The following is a 13,103-nucleotide window of genomic DNA, read 5'->3' on the forward strand; positions in this document are numbered from 1 at the left end:
CTTGCATTAAAAAAAAAAAGTCCTTTATATCACGGTTTTACGCGTGTGAGCGATGGGAAGTAGTCCGGTCCGGTCAGAAAATGAAAGAAAAAGAACTCCCCCTCCAAAAAAAAAAAACACACAAACAAAAAACAAACTACAGTTCCCATAGTCCCAAAGTAGGGTGAATCTGTGTTAGTGTTTCCCTGGATGCTGTACAATTTCTCACTCTCTCGCTCCCTCTGCTCGATGCAAGTTCTCTCTCTCTCTCATCTCCCTCCCCCTTTTTGCACTCTGCGTTTCTCATCAATGGGTCTTATTTGAATAATCTGTAAGCACTTGGACTGGAGCCAATCAGCTGTCAGAGGCCCATGATAAATCGCAATGCATTATTGATAATCATAATTACTCTGACATGCGCATTTCTACTTGAAGGGCTAATTTCCCAACTCTGAGAATTTGTTGTAAAGAAGGGAAAAAAATATTATTACTATTTTGCTCCCGATGGTGGTACCATGTCGAGGCGCAAGCAAGCCAAGCCGCAACACATCAACTCCGAGGAGACCGGTTCGGCGGAAAATGGTGAGTTGGGTCGGCGGAACTGTGCGAACTGGAGCCGTTTGGAGTTTAATCAAGTAGTGGAAAGTAGATTTTTATAATTTTGGACTGTTTTTCCTCCCTCTCGTTGCACTTTGGCCAGGATCGTGACCCTTGGAACTGACCGTGCGCTTTACTAAAGAATCTCTTAATTTTGACGGGGAAAAAATGGTTCGGCATGATCAATCTCATTGCATGGTTGATACGTTTTGCTTCTTTATTATGATTTTTTTTAAACCTTTGACTTGGGTTACGTTATAAATAGAAACGTAAGTTTAACAAACGGTAATCGGAGAGTGATCAATAGGCTGCAATAGAATATGAGATGGCCGGAGAGAAAGGAGTTGCCTATTGCTGACCAGTGCATGCTGTTATCTGTTACTTTTTTCCACAATATGCACCGATTCCATTTCTAACTTTTTAAGAGCTCGCTTTTTTCGCTTTTATCTTTAGGCTTTAGACTAGCTTTACGTATTTTAACTCACGCTGGCCATTAGATGCGATTCGCCCCTGTGTGCTTTTGGCGTGGCTATTGATCTCATTGAAACTTGTTCGTGATGGACGCTGGTCAAAACTTGAAAGAGAATCCAACCGGCACATTGGGTGTATTTGGACTTTACTGATAAATCTCTTTAATTGCGTTTTATGACGAACGGGTAGTCGTTTGGGTCTTCGTTTTAGGTTATTAAACGTTTGATTATTTTTTTATACATAACTGTGCCTTGAGGTCGCGGCCGCAGAAGACACTATACCATGACCCTCACAGCCATCTTTGATTTCAGACTTGCCAAAATAACATTTTTAATTCTTCGTACAAACCTGATACTATTTTCATATTTATTTTAATGCGCCAGGTGCGTGCCTCTGGAAAAAAATGCTGTGACAGCATATTGCTGATTTTGTTTCGTTTTGTCAAGTGTTAAATTATGACCAACTGTAGTCTAAAAAAAAGTTGCCTCAATATTTTAAATAAGGGAGATAAACGCATACATATGGTTGAATGTACCTTAAAAAACGCAACCAATCAGCTTCCTACTTGAAGCCTTTTTTGCAGGAGCGTTTAGTGTATACGTTATTTTTTATTATTGATTTATAGGATACACACCTATATAATTTAAAGCTCCGAGTCTCTTCAGATCTGTAGTATTTGGGTATCTACTGTTGAGGAATGTTTCTTTTTTTTTCTTTGCCTGGGATGGTTTTTAGGAAATAAATTGGAGAGCCCCCTTAAATGGTCATCTTTTTCGGCTTTATGATAGGGGGAAACTTTATTGGATGATGGCAAAACCGAGTGAAAATAGTTTGAAACCTCTATTGTTTATAGCCTTCATTTTATTGTCCCCTTTAAACAAAGGTGCCTCAACATGTTGGTAGCCATGAAATGTGACTCATGAAGAGTAAACTGACCAAAAGGTAATAAATCCCTAGTTTAATGCATGACTGTTTCCTTTTGTGCATATGGAGTGGTGGGGGATGGAGCGGAGTGTTGTAGGGGGTCGATTTGGAGTTTCCATATGTAAATAGTTGAAAAGCTGCCCCCAGCACCCGTCCTTACACTGCAAGTCGGTGTGACGCATGTACTCAAACTGGTAGATTAAAGGTAATGACCGGAGAAACGCCAAATTCATAACTATAATTACTTTTTTTCTGCTTTTGTAATTGTCCAATAAACGTCTACCCGTGCATTCGAAGTACTGTTTTTCTAATAAAACCCAAGTTTTACACGTGTAAATTTCATTAATGAATTACTGGCGTCATTTTTTTTTTTTACTATACGGCAAGACGTCGCAATTCTTGTTTCCGAGAAAAGGGTTGGTTTTTAGGATCCAGTGCGCTGTCTTTCTGCTCTAAAGAGTTGTTCCATTTAGTAAATCAATCTCCATCTCTTAGTGGGTAAAGGTACAGCACTATAGGTGTCCTTCTCTCTGGCGCCCTCGCGGGGTTAAATGGGCTACTGCACCGCTAAATCTCAAATTCCGGAATTCAAGCTTTCATGGACACGCATCGTTGTTAATAGCCGCTGTTCCACATCTATAGAAATAACTGAAAACAAGTTCAATGGAAGAGGTTTTCCTCGCATCACTTGGGGAAAATAAGGTTTGCGGGGTTGTTTAATGTTATGTGTGTTTAATTGCAATCAGCATTTAAAATACAGTATCGGATACTTAAGTATTTTTAATTGCCTCTTTGTACACGTCTCTAGAATATGCACAACAAATCTAAACTATCGATTTACCTTTACTGTTACTGGTTTTATTGCCGCTATTAGTTACTCATACATATTTGAAACTTCTCCTTTTCTCCTATTTGAGGTATATACACAGGTATTGTTTCTTTTTTAACTAGAACTGGTTTGAAGAGTTTGTGCCATTCTTAAACAATGCCATTTGCAACATTTTCCCTCTAGTCATCTGTTGGGCTATTAACAAGTCTGGCCTGCCCTTTCTTTTGCATGAAAGAATTAGCATTTTTAACAATTAGGCTCTTAAATTGCTGCTTGCAGTCAGTTACAGACAAATTAAATATCAATGCAGTATATTCATTTCTCTCTGCAAGCAGCAACACCCTCGTTCTTACAGTGGGGTTTGTTTGAGTCAGGGGTCTGTGAATTTAAATTGGATAGGACGTTTGAGATGTCTTTAATTATATCATTGCTTTCTGTTAAAAAAGGCACTATCTCCAGAAAGTAGTATCCTTGCTTGTTACTGTTTTTTATCAATATTAAGTGTTTACCTAAGCATTGATATTCTGTAAGGAGTGAGGGGGAGAAGGAGATATTTTGGCATATTTGTTAGACGTCAATGCTGCTGATCACATTGGAAAACATAGCTGCCTGTTTGCTAGTATAGATGTACATTGTCAGTCTTTTTGTTTTTAATTTAATGTTGCTCAGTCCTTTGAAAAAGATCTTCCTTTCTTGAACTTCACACCCTAACCTGATGATTAACTGTACAGCTCTGAAAGGTTCTGTATTTCCGTCTCCCTTATTTTTTTTCAAACCTCAAGAGTCTGCTCGCTTTTCAGCAGGAGCTGTTGCTGTGACCCATGAATGTAACTCATTACAGTCTACAGTCCGTACAGAAATATACAGGCATTGAATTTGGCGCTTAGTTAAAAGCATGCCTTTGACATTCTTGTTGTGACTCAAACTTCGTAGTAGATAGCTCCCAGTCCCTGGGCCCTTGGCTTGAAACAAAACCACTTGGTGACATTTTGACAAAGCTGCTGTAGTAACCTTTGCCTCTCGCTGCCTGTTGTGCATGGTAGGCTGATGTCAAGCTTACAATAACGGGCACTTTGCAATTGACCTTGACAACAGAGCTTGCACTTTAAGGCTGGCTAGGATACAGAACCTTAGTGTTTCACTTCTCCCTTTTTCTTAAAGAGGTGGCTTCAGCTGTTGGGAGTTTCTTAACCTAGAGAGCAATACGTACTTGATCTTGCTTGAGAACAGCTTCCCTAGACAGACGTCCTTATTTATTAAGTATGGTTCTTTTAAAACGCTTTTCTTAACTAAATATATTGAAGTGAAGACCATTACTCATGGTGTTTAACTCCTGCGGTGTTCATTGAAAGACCACCGTTGCATATCAACATACTTGATTTGATTTTATTCTAGTCTTGGAGGAAGTTATTTTTTTTTATGGATGTCATTCTTTCTGAAGCCAATCTTTTGTTGTTGCATCACTCCCAAGTCCCTTGTCTCCATTAAAATCCCGATGCAAATCTTTACAAGTGTAGGCAAGCTTATGGAAAACTTCTCAGTCTCGGAATTTCAATGCTTGGCGTACATTATTCCAACCAAGTGGAGTATGTGCCTGTACTTTTGCATATCGTTTTGGTTGTCTAAATTCAATGATTTCCTCCTGTAAGAACAGGAGGCCAACTACTCAGTGCTGGTACTGTGAATTAATTTTTTTACAACAAAACTCCCAGTAACTACAAAACAGCCAAAATGCAGCAATCTTAGCTCTTGCTCCGAATGGTTGCAGGGGTGATAGTGTGATGGCAATATTTTGCATGTATCCCCAAGACCAACTTTAAATCATGTGCAGTTGGTGGAAAGAGATCCGAAACTCTTTCCTTGGCATTTTGATCTTTTTCAGGTTTTTGACACTAGCTGTCTTGTATAAGCCAAAGCATTTTGCTACGCTCATCAAGCTGGTTTTCTTAATTTTGGTTACTTTCTACCCCTGGCAAAGAATGGCAAAATATTATTTTGCCATTGCTTCATTGCAATTTGTGCCAGAAATTCAAACTGCTTTCAAGTAGGTTTCTCCTTCTTGCAGGCTTAGTTTGGAGTCTCCAATAAAAGCTACTAGTTAAAGGTGATAGCTTTCTCCTGCTGCCATTTGTTTTATAAATGGGAGGTAAAGCATTTTAAAGACTGTGCTGACTGCAGCTGATCCTGTGCTGTTCAGCATGTGCTGCATAGACCTGCCCCCTCTGATCCACTATCACAGCTGCTTCCCCTCCTCAGCAGATGCTAATGAAAAGCAGGGGCTCTTGGTGTTGGGCCACAGCAGGTATCTGCTCACAGGGGATTTGCCATGGTATTTGGTAACACTGTTTCAGCCTTTTGTAATATTTAGCATTTGATGGAATGCCTATTGTGACAAGCAAATGGATAAATACTGTGGTCCCCCCCCCTCCCCCCACACACACACACAAACACACCTTCCTGATAAGATCTGGCTAATGTTTAAACCTAAGTTTGTATTATAAATAATTTTCTGTTTTGAAAATCAATTATCTCCAGTGATTTCCTAGTTTTTTTTAATGCATATATTTTCATATAATGAATAATGATCACTTACTATTAATGGTGACTTCCCAATTTCCAATAGAAACAAACTGACATCACATTTGCTTATCTGTAATGTCTTCCCATCAGCTCATTGGTTATCAGTTTATCCCTAGCAGATGGTGACAATGTTGGAATGTGTTGGAAGCTGAAATTATTTAGAACCCTTTTTTTAGTGTAGCACTGTGTAACTAGTGGAAAACAAATGTTTTTTACAGTTTCCAGGTAATCAGAGCTAATTGTAAAAAAAAAAAACTGCAAATCACCTTTTTCTACATTCTTGGCTAATTTCCATTTTTATAAACGCTCTCTACTTTTAAAAAGCACCTCAGAGATATGGTCTCCCTGAGTGCAGATTCTTTAGTTGTGTGTCACTGTTCCCTGCTGGGAAACACTGCATTCCCTCCATTTATTGGATTATGAGCTGCTTGGAGATTACATTCCTGGAATTCTGAGTTTGGAGGACAAGAAAACAATGGAGATACCTCAATGGTTCATTTATTATTTGGATTTTTGTTTCAGGTCATCTAAATCCAAAAGGTTTTTGTAAAAAAAAAAAAAGAGCTACCCTGATTTTTCTTCTGCGTAAGGGCTATACTGTGTTTGGTTAAGGATTTTAAGATTACACGTTGTTAGATCTATTTATCAGTTACCTCTTAAAATGTATTTCACATGTTTACTACATTTTAAAAGCTCAGCTGGGGGTTCCTGTACAGCACTAATAGCTAGCACTGTTTAACCCAAGTCCTTTTCTAGGCTTGGGTGCTTTGCTGTGAATCTGCATCTTCTTCCTGTATCTATATGGTGCTTTCTCTGGGTACTGTGGCTTTGTGTAACCTCCCAAAGATACTCTGGAGGTTAATTGGTTATGTGCCATGAGGAACAAGAGTTAAGCCTCCTTTTTCATTGAACTTGGCTGTTGCCCTGTCAGGAGTAGCTTTCCCTCACCACTGACCCTAAATTAGTTGGGTTAAAGTTCTGATGAAGAAGCTGGGAGTCCCATTGTTTCCGTCTGCAACTCCATTGGTGTCGAGATGTGTGAGCATCCTCCTGTCGGTGGTATCTTGTTTCCCTTCCTTCACCACAAGCATCGGTATATGGCTGTGTTTTGCACAAAACATTTGTTTTTGCTAATATGAAGTATAAATGTATTTCATTAGATAAAATTGGTTACGGTAAGGCTATTTTTTTTATGTGACCAGTTAGATTAACCTAGCATTGGGAATGCAGTGCATCACATTCTGTATGTCTTCTACTTAAGTTGACGTATTTCGGTTAAAGTGGCGAGAACTGTGATTTGTAATAAATTAAACCAACCATAACCAACCATTAACACATTAATATCTGTGAATGAAAACTGGCTAATTTGGGAGTGTCTCTAGATTTTCTGAATTGTGAAGAGAATGCATTTAGTTGCCTTAAATGAAACAATCCCCATTGTAATGTTGTGCATGTAAGCCTGTATCAGTTAATACTCCAATGAGAGAAAGTGATATACGTCTATTTTCAAATGTTCTTGCTCTTTGAAATGGCCAGTCTTGAAATTTGTTTGGGTTCCACTTGTGTTGCTCCTCAGAGTGGAGTGAGTAGAGGGTTTGATCTATCTCCTGCAACACCTCGTGCACCTTGTTCCGAAACATTTAATTTATCCAGTGCAAACTGCAGTATTGTAAAAACTAACTGTATTTTTATTTTAACCAGGCTCATGTCTTCTGTAGCTTTTGTATACAGCTTTCTTAAAGAATATGACCTCGAAATGTATGCCTCAATATTGAGGTTAATTTAATTGACTACTCAAGCTGTCTGAAACAAAGACAGTACTGCCAAGAATAGGGAATTCGGCCCTCAAATACCAGGATCCTGCACGATTTAGAGGTACCTGCTCAAGAGCTGGAAAATATTGGACATTTTCTGTAGTTAAGTCATGAACATTTTCAGATGAGAGAAAAGCACCAGTTCCTCAAGTGCTGCACTTGTTTCTGGTTGTCAACCCCTGTGCTAGGATTCCCCCCCGCCCTCCAATCCCAAGACAGTTCTTTGTGCTAATTGTTGATCAGTGTGATATACATTTAATTCCTTGATTTAAAGTGTTTAGCCTCAGTCTTTTTTTTCTTTTTTAGGGGCTCTGCATGAAGGCCCAGCTGAAGACGAAGGGACTGAGGTGAAGAGAAAAAGGATTGAAGAGACCTGTGTATGTGACAAGTGCTGCGCAGAGTTCTTTGACCAGTCCGAGTTCCTGGAGCATCAGAAAAATTGCACTAAAAGCCAGCAGGTGGTCATTATGAAAGATGGCGACGGAGGAATAGTTCCCGACTTTTCACAAGGCTCACATGAGAGTTTCCGCACTGAAAACCCGGAAGGCCTGTCCCCTGGTGACCCACAGTTAAAATCCCAACTTGGGGCAGCAGAGAGCATGGAGGAAGAGACGGAAATGAACCATGAAGAGCCCCCAAAACGAGAGGCACCGGAAAACCCTTCTGTTTCCTATTTGCCAGCCCCCAAAATGCAAAACACTAATGTTACATTGGAGACTATGCCCAGCACCAAAGTGGCTGTGACTCAGCATTCATCTGATTTGCCTGGTAAAACCTCTCAGTCGCTAGCCAGCTTAAATGCCATCCCTATGATTCTTGAGCAGCTGGTGAGTTTGCAGCAGCAGCAGCTTCAGCAAATCCAGCTAACTGAGCAAATTCGGATCCAGGTGGCCATGATGGCTCCTCATGGCCTTCCGTCTGCTGTTGGCGCGGCTGTAGACCCCTTGAAAGCCCTGGGAGCTCATTTGTCGCAACAGCTTTCTGCTGCTGCTGCCTTGATTGGGAAGAGAACTGGTTCACAAAGCCTTTCTATTGAAAGCCTGAAGCAAGGAAAGCTACCTCATTCCCACAACATTCCTGCATCTCTCTCAGGAATTGGAGGAATGGTGCCCCCTAAGCCAGATGGTTCTAAGGGTCTCCCCAATTTAGTTCCCCGGCTTCCGACGCTGTTGCCTCAATCTCCTGGAACCTTGGCTTTCCAGCACCCCTTCTCTGCCCTTTCAGCTGGTCTGGATCCCCTGAAAAAAGGGAAAGGCAAGCCACCCAACATTACCATTGAACCAAAGACTGGATCGGAGGAGCCTCTGTTTAAGCACAAGTGCAAGTTCTGTGGAAAAGTCTTTGGAAACGACAGCGCTCTTCAGATCCATTTGCGCTCTCACACTGGGGAAAGGCCTTACAAATGCAATATATGTGGAAACCGGTTTACAACCAAAGGAAATCTCAAGGTGCATTTCCAGAGGCACAAAGACAAGTATCCACACATCCGGATGAACCCTCACCCTGTGCCAGAGCACCTTGACAACATTCCCACCAGCAGTGGGATTCCTTATGGAATGTCTATGGTTCCAGATGAGTCCAACTTTGTAGACAGCAAGCCGGTGCTAGGACTGGCCTCTGCCTCTGGCTTTCACCCACCTGTGCTGCAGAATTTCAAACCTTCCCAGGACAGTAGCGAACAATATTCCCAGAGACCGTCGTCTTCAGGAAGCGACGGCACATCCATTTCCTCTAGCATGTTCAACCAGGACACGGGTTCAGACCAGAACATGGAATCCCCAGAAGGCCTGGGCTGCCTGCCCCATGTGAATGGCACTGCTCCGAGTGAGCAGAGCTCCGGAACCGCAAAGCTTCAGCAGATGGTGGAGAGCCTCGAGAAGAAGACCGATGACCCAAATGAGTGCGTAATCTGCCACCGTGTGCTGAGCTGCCAGAGTTCGCTGAAAATGCATTACCGCACTCACACTGGGGAGAGGCCTTACAAGTGTAAAATCTGTGGGCGGGCTTTTTCTACCAAGGGCAACCTGAAGGCCCATTATGGTGTCCACAGGGCTAACACACCTCTGAAGATGCAACACTCGTGTCCCATCTGCCAGAAGAAGTTCACCAATGCTGTGGTCCTACAGCAGCACATCCGCATGCACATGGGAGGCCAGATTCCCAACACCCCACTGCCGGATAATTCTTTCGAAGGGTCTGAGATGGATTCTCCCCTTCTAGACGACAAGGCTGTTGAACTGAACAGCTTTAACGAAGAGAGCCTGGATGAGCCCGAGGTGGAGCAGGAGACACAGGAAGCTGCCAGCGACGTCCCGAAAGCCCTGCCTCCCCCTCCTGCTGTGAAAGAAGAACAAACTGACTCTCCACTGCCATTGTTCTCCAGCATTGCTGCTTTGGAGAATCACATGAAAAGTGTCGCCTCTTCTTTAAACTTGCAGCGGCAGACCAGCGTCATCTCGGAAGGTGACGGTACACTAAGCGACTTGCCTGCCATGCCCAGGGACCAGGATTATCAAAATGGCAGGAGCCCAACTGTCTCGGATTCCGTCTCTTTCCAGTCGGCATCACCAGTGGACAGCCAGGTGGGAAGTAACCAGTCCAAGTCTCCAGACTCTGCCATCCCCGAAGACGGCAGTAGGGTGGCATCCAGAACAGAGTCTGATAGTGGTTCTCTTGATCCTGAACCCAATGGTGCTCTGGATCTGACGTCTGCCACTTTTATTCCCAAAGCAATCAAGGAAGAACCTGGTCTGTCTATTTCAAATGGTGACTATGGTAAGTGACTGTGCATGCATTTGAGTACACTTTGCTAAAAGGGGGAGCCAGGAATGGCAATTCAATTTGATTTCATGCTCAGACACCTAATTGATGAGAATATCAGCCCTATAGGTGAGAATTAGCAGCAACAAACATCAAGTAGTAAAATAGAATGGAGGTGTTCAGCTTGTGTACCCTAGGTTTAACAATTCTTCAGTTTAATCAATCACTTTCTGCCAAAAACCAAGTACTTAATGTTATTTGACTGTTATCAAGGACCAGTGCTACTCAGAGGGATGGGAGAGTTCCATCATGCCTTAAATGGTTAGAACTGGGAACCTGATTAATTTATCATGAGTTTACTGTATTTAAAAATCATTTAGAATACATAGGAACAAGTAATAGGTTTATTCCATGCTGAAAAAAAGAAGAAAGAGAACACAACGTTTCGGCCGTGGAGCCTTCTTCAGGTTGCTCACACCTGAAGAAGGCTCCACGGCCAAAACGTTGTGTTCTCTTTCTTCTTTTTTTCAGCATGGAATAAACCTATTACTTGTTCCTTTGCAGCCTACGCATGCTGACGCAGCTACCCACCTGAACTATTTAGAATACATGATGATCTCTTCCTTTGCTATAAGTTTTTTTAACTTTTGTTTTTCGTTACACCACAGTAGTACTTAAATAACCTTTCAAGGAGGATCTTTGTTCTTATTGCTAAAGTATGCTGGAAATGTAAATAAAGTTGTTTTTCTTTAATTCATCCAATCGCACTCCTGAGCCGTGTTTTGAGTTTTTCTTTCTTGTTTTGTTTTTGCAATTAGGTGCTAGCCATATGCAGTTCATGAGAGTTCCTCCAAGTCTCGTTAAACTGGAGATGCAGATTCCACCGGAGCGTGGTGTGGGCTGTCCGAGCCAGTTTGTCTCTCAGGTACCCATGGGGTCAGGACTGCAGCTCCCCGGTTCTGCCCCTCCACGCCGCTCTGCCAAACAGCACCTGTGTAACACCTGTGGGAAGAACTTCTCCTCTGCCAGCGCCCTGCAAATTCATGAGCGTACTCACACTGGGGAGAAGCCGTTTGCTTGCACCATCTGTGGGAGAGCCTTCACCACCAAGGGCAACCTTAAGGTAAGGAACTATTATCTCCAGTCTGTGCAGGGTATATTTAGGGTGCTGATCTCCTATACCCTTTCCCCATGAACACAAACCTTAAAAAATAAGGATTGCAGTGCCTTGTCTGTGGATGGATGACAACAGGTTTGGAAATCAATGGGTTTGATAGTGTTTTGTGGAATTCATAATTTTGCATAACCAGCAGCAGAAGGTTTGAATTCACACCTGAATTTGATTTAAACACCTAGTTCACTTACAGAGAATTTGGTTCCGTGTTAACATTTTTTTCAGTTTAGACTTCATCTGTCTAATACCAGGAAAACTGAATAAAACTTGAGCTAATTTGAAAATGAATTTTAAGTTTGTGCACTTCCAGCTTCATACCAAACTTATACCTTACAAACCTTCTTTCTTGCCAATCAGAAACTATAAGGATTTTTCATAAGGGATGATGCATACTGTGCTTTTCATTCATAGCAGATAATTGTGCAAGTTAAAAGAACACTTCTATATGCATCTATTGTATTTCCAGAGAAATAAAGTGTAGGGAGATTCAAGCAAAGGCAATTTTTACTTTTATCTTAACTTGCTTAGCATGTTGGTCTTTCTACCCAAAATAATTATTCCTTACTGATTAATGATGAGAGATGTAAAACAACAATACATTTTGTAGATAAACTAGCGATGCAGTTATAAATTCTGCCAGTCTTATTTTTAATAACTCAAAGTCTGCTTGCTTGAACACATCACTCCTGCAGTTTGGTTTTGGTGTGATTTGTTTCCAAGGAAACAAGTGCATTTGGGTTTCAAATTGCAAAACATTTGACAAGGACCTAAGCTTTAAACCTTTGGAAGTGATCTTAGTTTGCCATACACTCCAATTCTCTAGTTTGATGACGCTGCTCTTTCACAAATAACCCCAAATTAGCCTTTCTGTGCTTCAGCTGCTTTTCTTACTAGGAATTATTAGTACTGGAATTAACCTCTGCACCAGGAATAAGCACTTCTACTCCTTGAGGGACATGTGGTGCTCTCGTTTCCATTCTACCTCTGATTACTAGTTAATGCAACATAACCTGCCCTTTAAGGTAATAGTCAGGTAGTAATAAAAAACAGCCAACCACTGTCCATTTATCCTTTATACTGTATTCCTTTTGTATTGAGGTTGCCTTTCAGTTTAACATAAGATTTTTTTTTCCTTTGGCTATGCTGTGAGGGTAGTCTGAATTGATAATGAAATGCTTGATGCTGCTGCGGTACCATATGGACATGCTGATCGGGCTTGAGATTCAGCGTGGTTTCTCACTGCTTTGTGCTCCTCTCAATAGGTCCATGTTGGAACTCACATGTGGAATAACTCCGCCAGGCGGGGTAGGCGTCTGTCTCTGGATAACCCCATGGCGCTGATGGGTCCAGGAGCCGAACCCAAAATGGCGTCCGAGATGGTACCTCCAACCAAAGATTTGGCTCCTCCACCAATCAACATTGATCCATCTGTGTGGAACCAATATGCTGCTGTGTTTACAAATGGGTTAGCGATGAAAAACAATGAGATTTCCGTGATCCAAAATGGAGGCGTTCCACTGCCAGGTAGTCTTGCTGGGGGCTCCCTCGTTGGCTCAGGTGGTGGCTTGTTGAAGATGGATGGAACTCAATCAGGCCTCCCAGCCACGGTAGCTGAAATCGACAAGAACGGAGCAGACAGTGTGCCGAAACAACACCAGTTTCCCCATTTCATGGAGGAAAGCAAAATCGCAGTGAATTAAAATTGACCCAGATGAGGCGCAGATATTTTTAGTCGCAGGTCTTTTTTTGCTGTTTCCTTTTTACGGATATGACGACAAAACCTCGTATTTTCCTACTGAAATGTATAAAGGTTTTTATGGTAGCTATGTTTCTATTGAACATTTGCTCATTAATGAGTACAATCACTTTTTGTTTTATTTTTGCTTTGCGAAATTTTGGGATTTTTTTTTCCACTTGCTGAACAAAAATTGCGGGTCCTGCAAGCCATATTTACCTTTTTTTAAATAACTTGGAA

General features: G+C 41.7%; 1 protein-coding gene across 1 annotated transcript; it reads left to right on the top strand.

The window, feature by feature from the left end:
- Positions 1-494: 494 nt before the first annotated feature.
- Positions 495-12,828, top strand: sall4 (spalt-like transcription factor 4). The gene is made up of 4 exons (XM_088937609.1): positions 495-561; positions 7,501-9,969; positions 10,773-11,077; positions 12,391-12,828. The coding sequence occupies exons 1-4, from the start codon at positions 495-497 to the stop codon at positions 12,826-12,828; spliced, it is 3,279 nt and encodes a 1,092-aa protein (XP_088793735.1).
- Positions 12,829-13,103: the final 275 nt, after the last annotated feature.

The sequence above is a fragment of the Atractosteus spatula genome, chromosome 19 (assembly GCF_055471065.1).
Source record: "Atractosteus spatula isolate fAtrSpa1 chromosome 19, fAtrSpa1.hap1, whole genome shotgun sequence".
NCBI lineage: Eukaryota > Metazoa > Chordata > Actinopteri > Semionotiformes > Lepisosteidae > Atractosteus > Atractosteus spatula.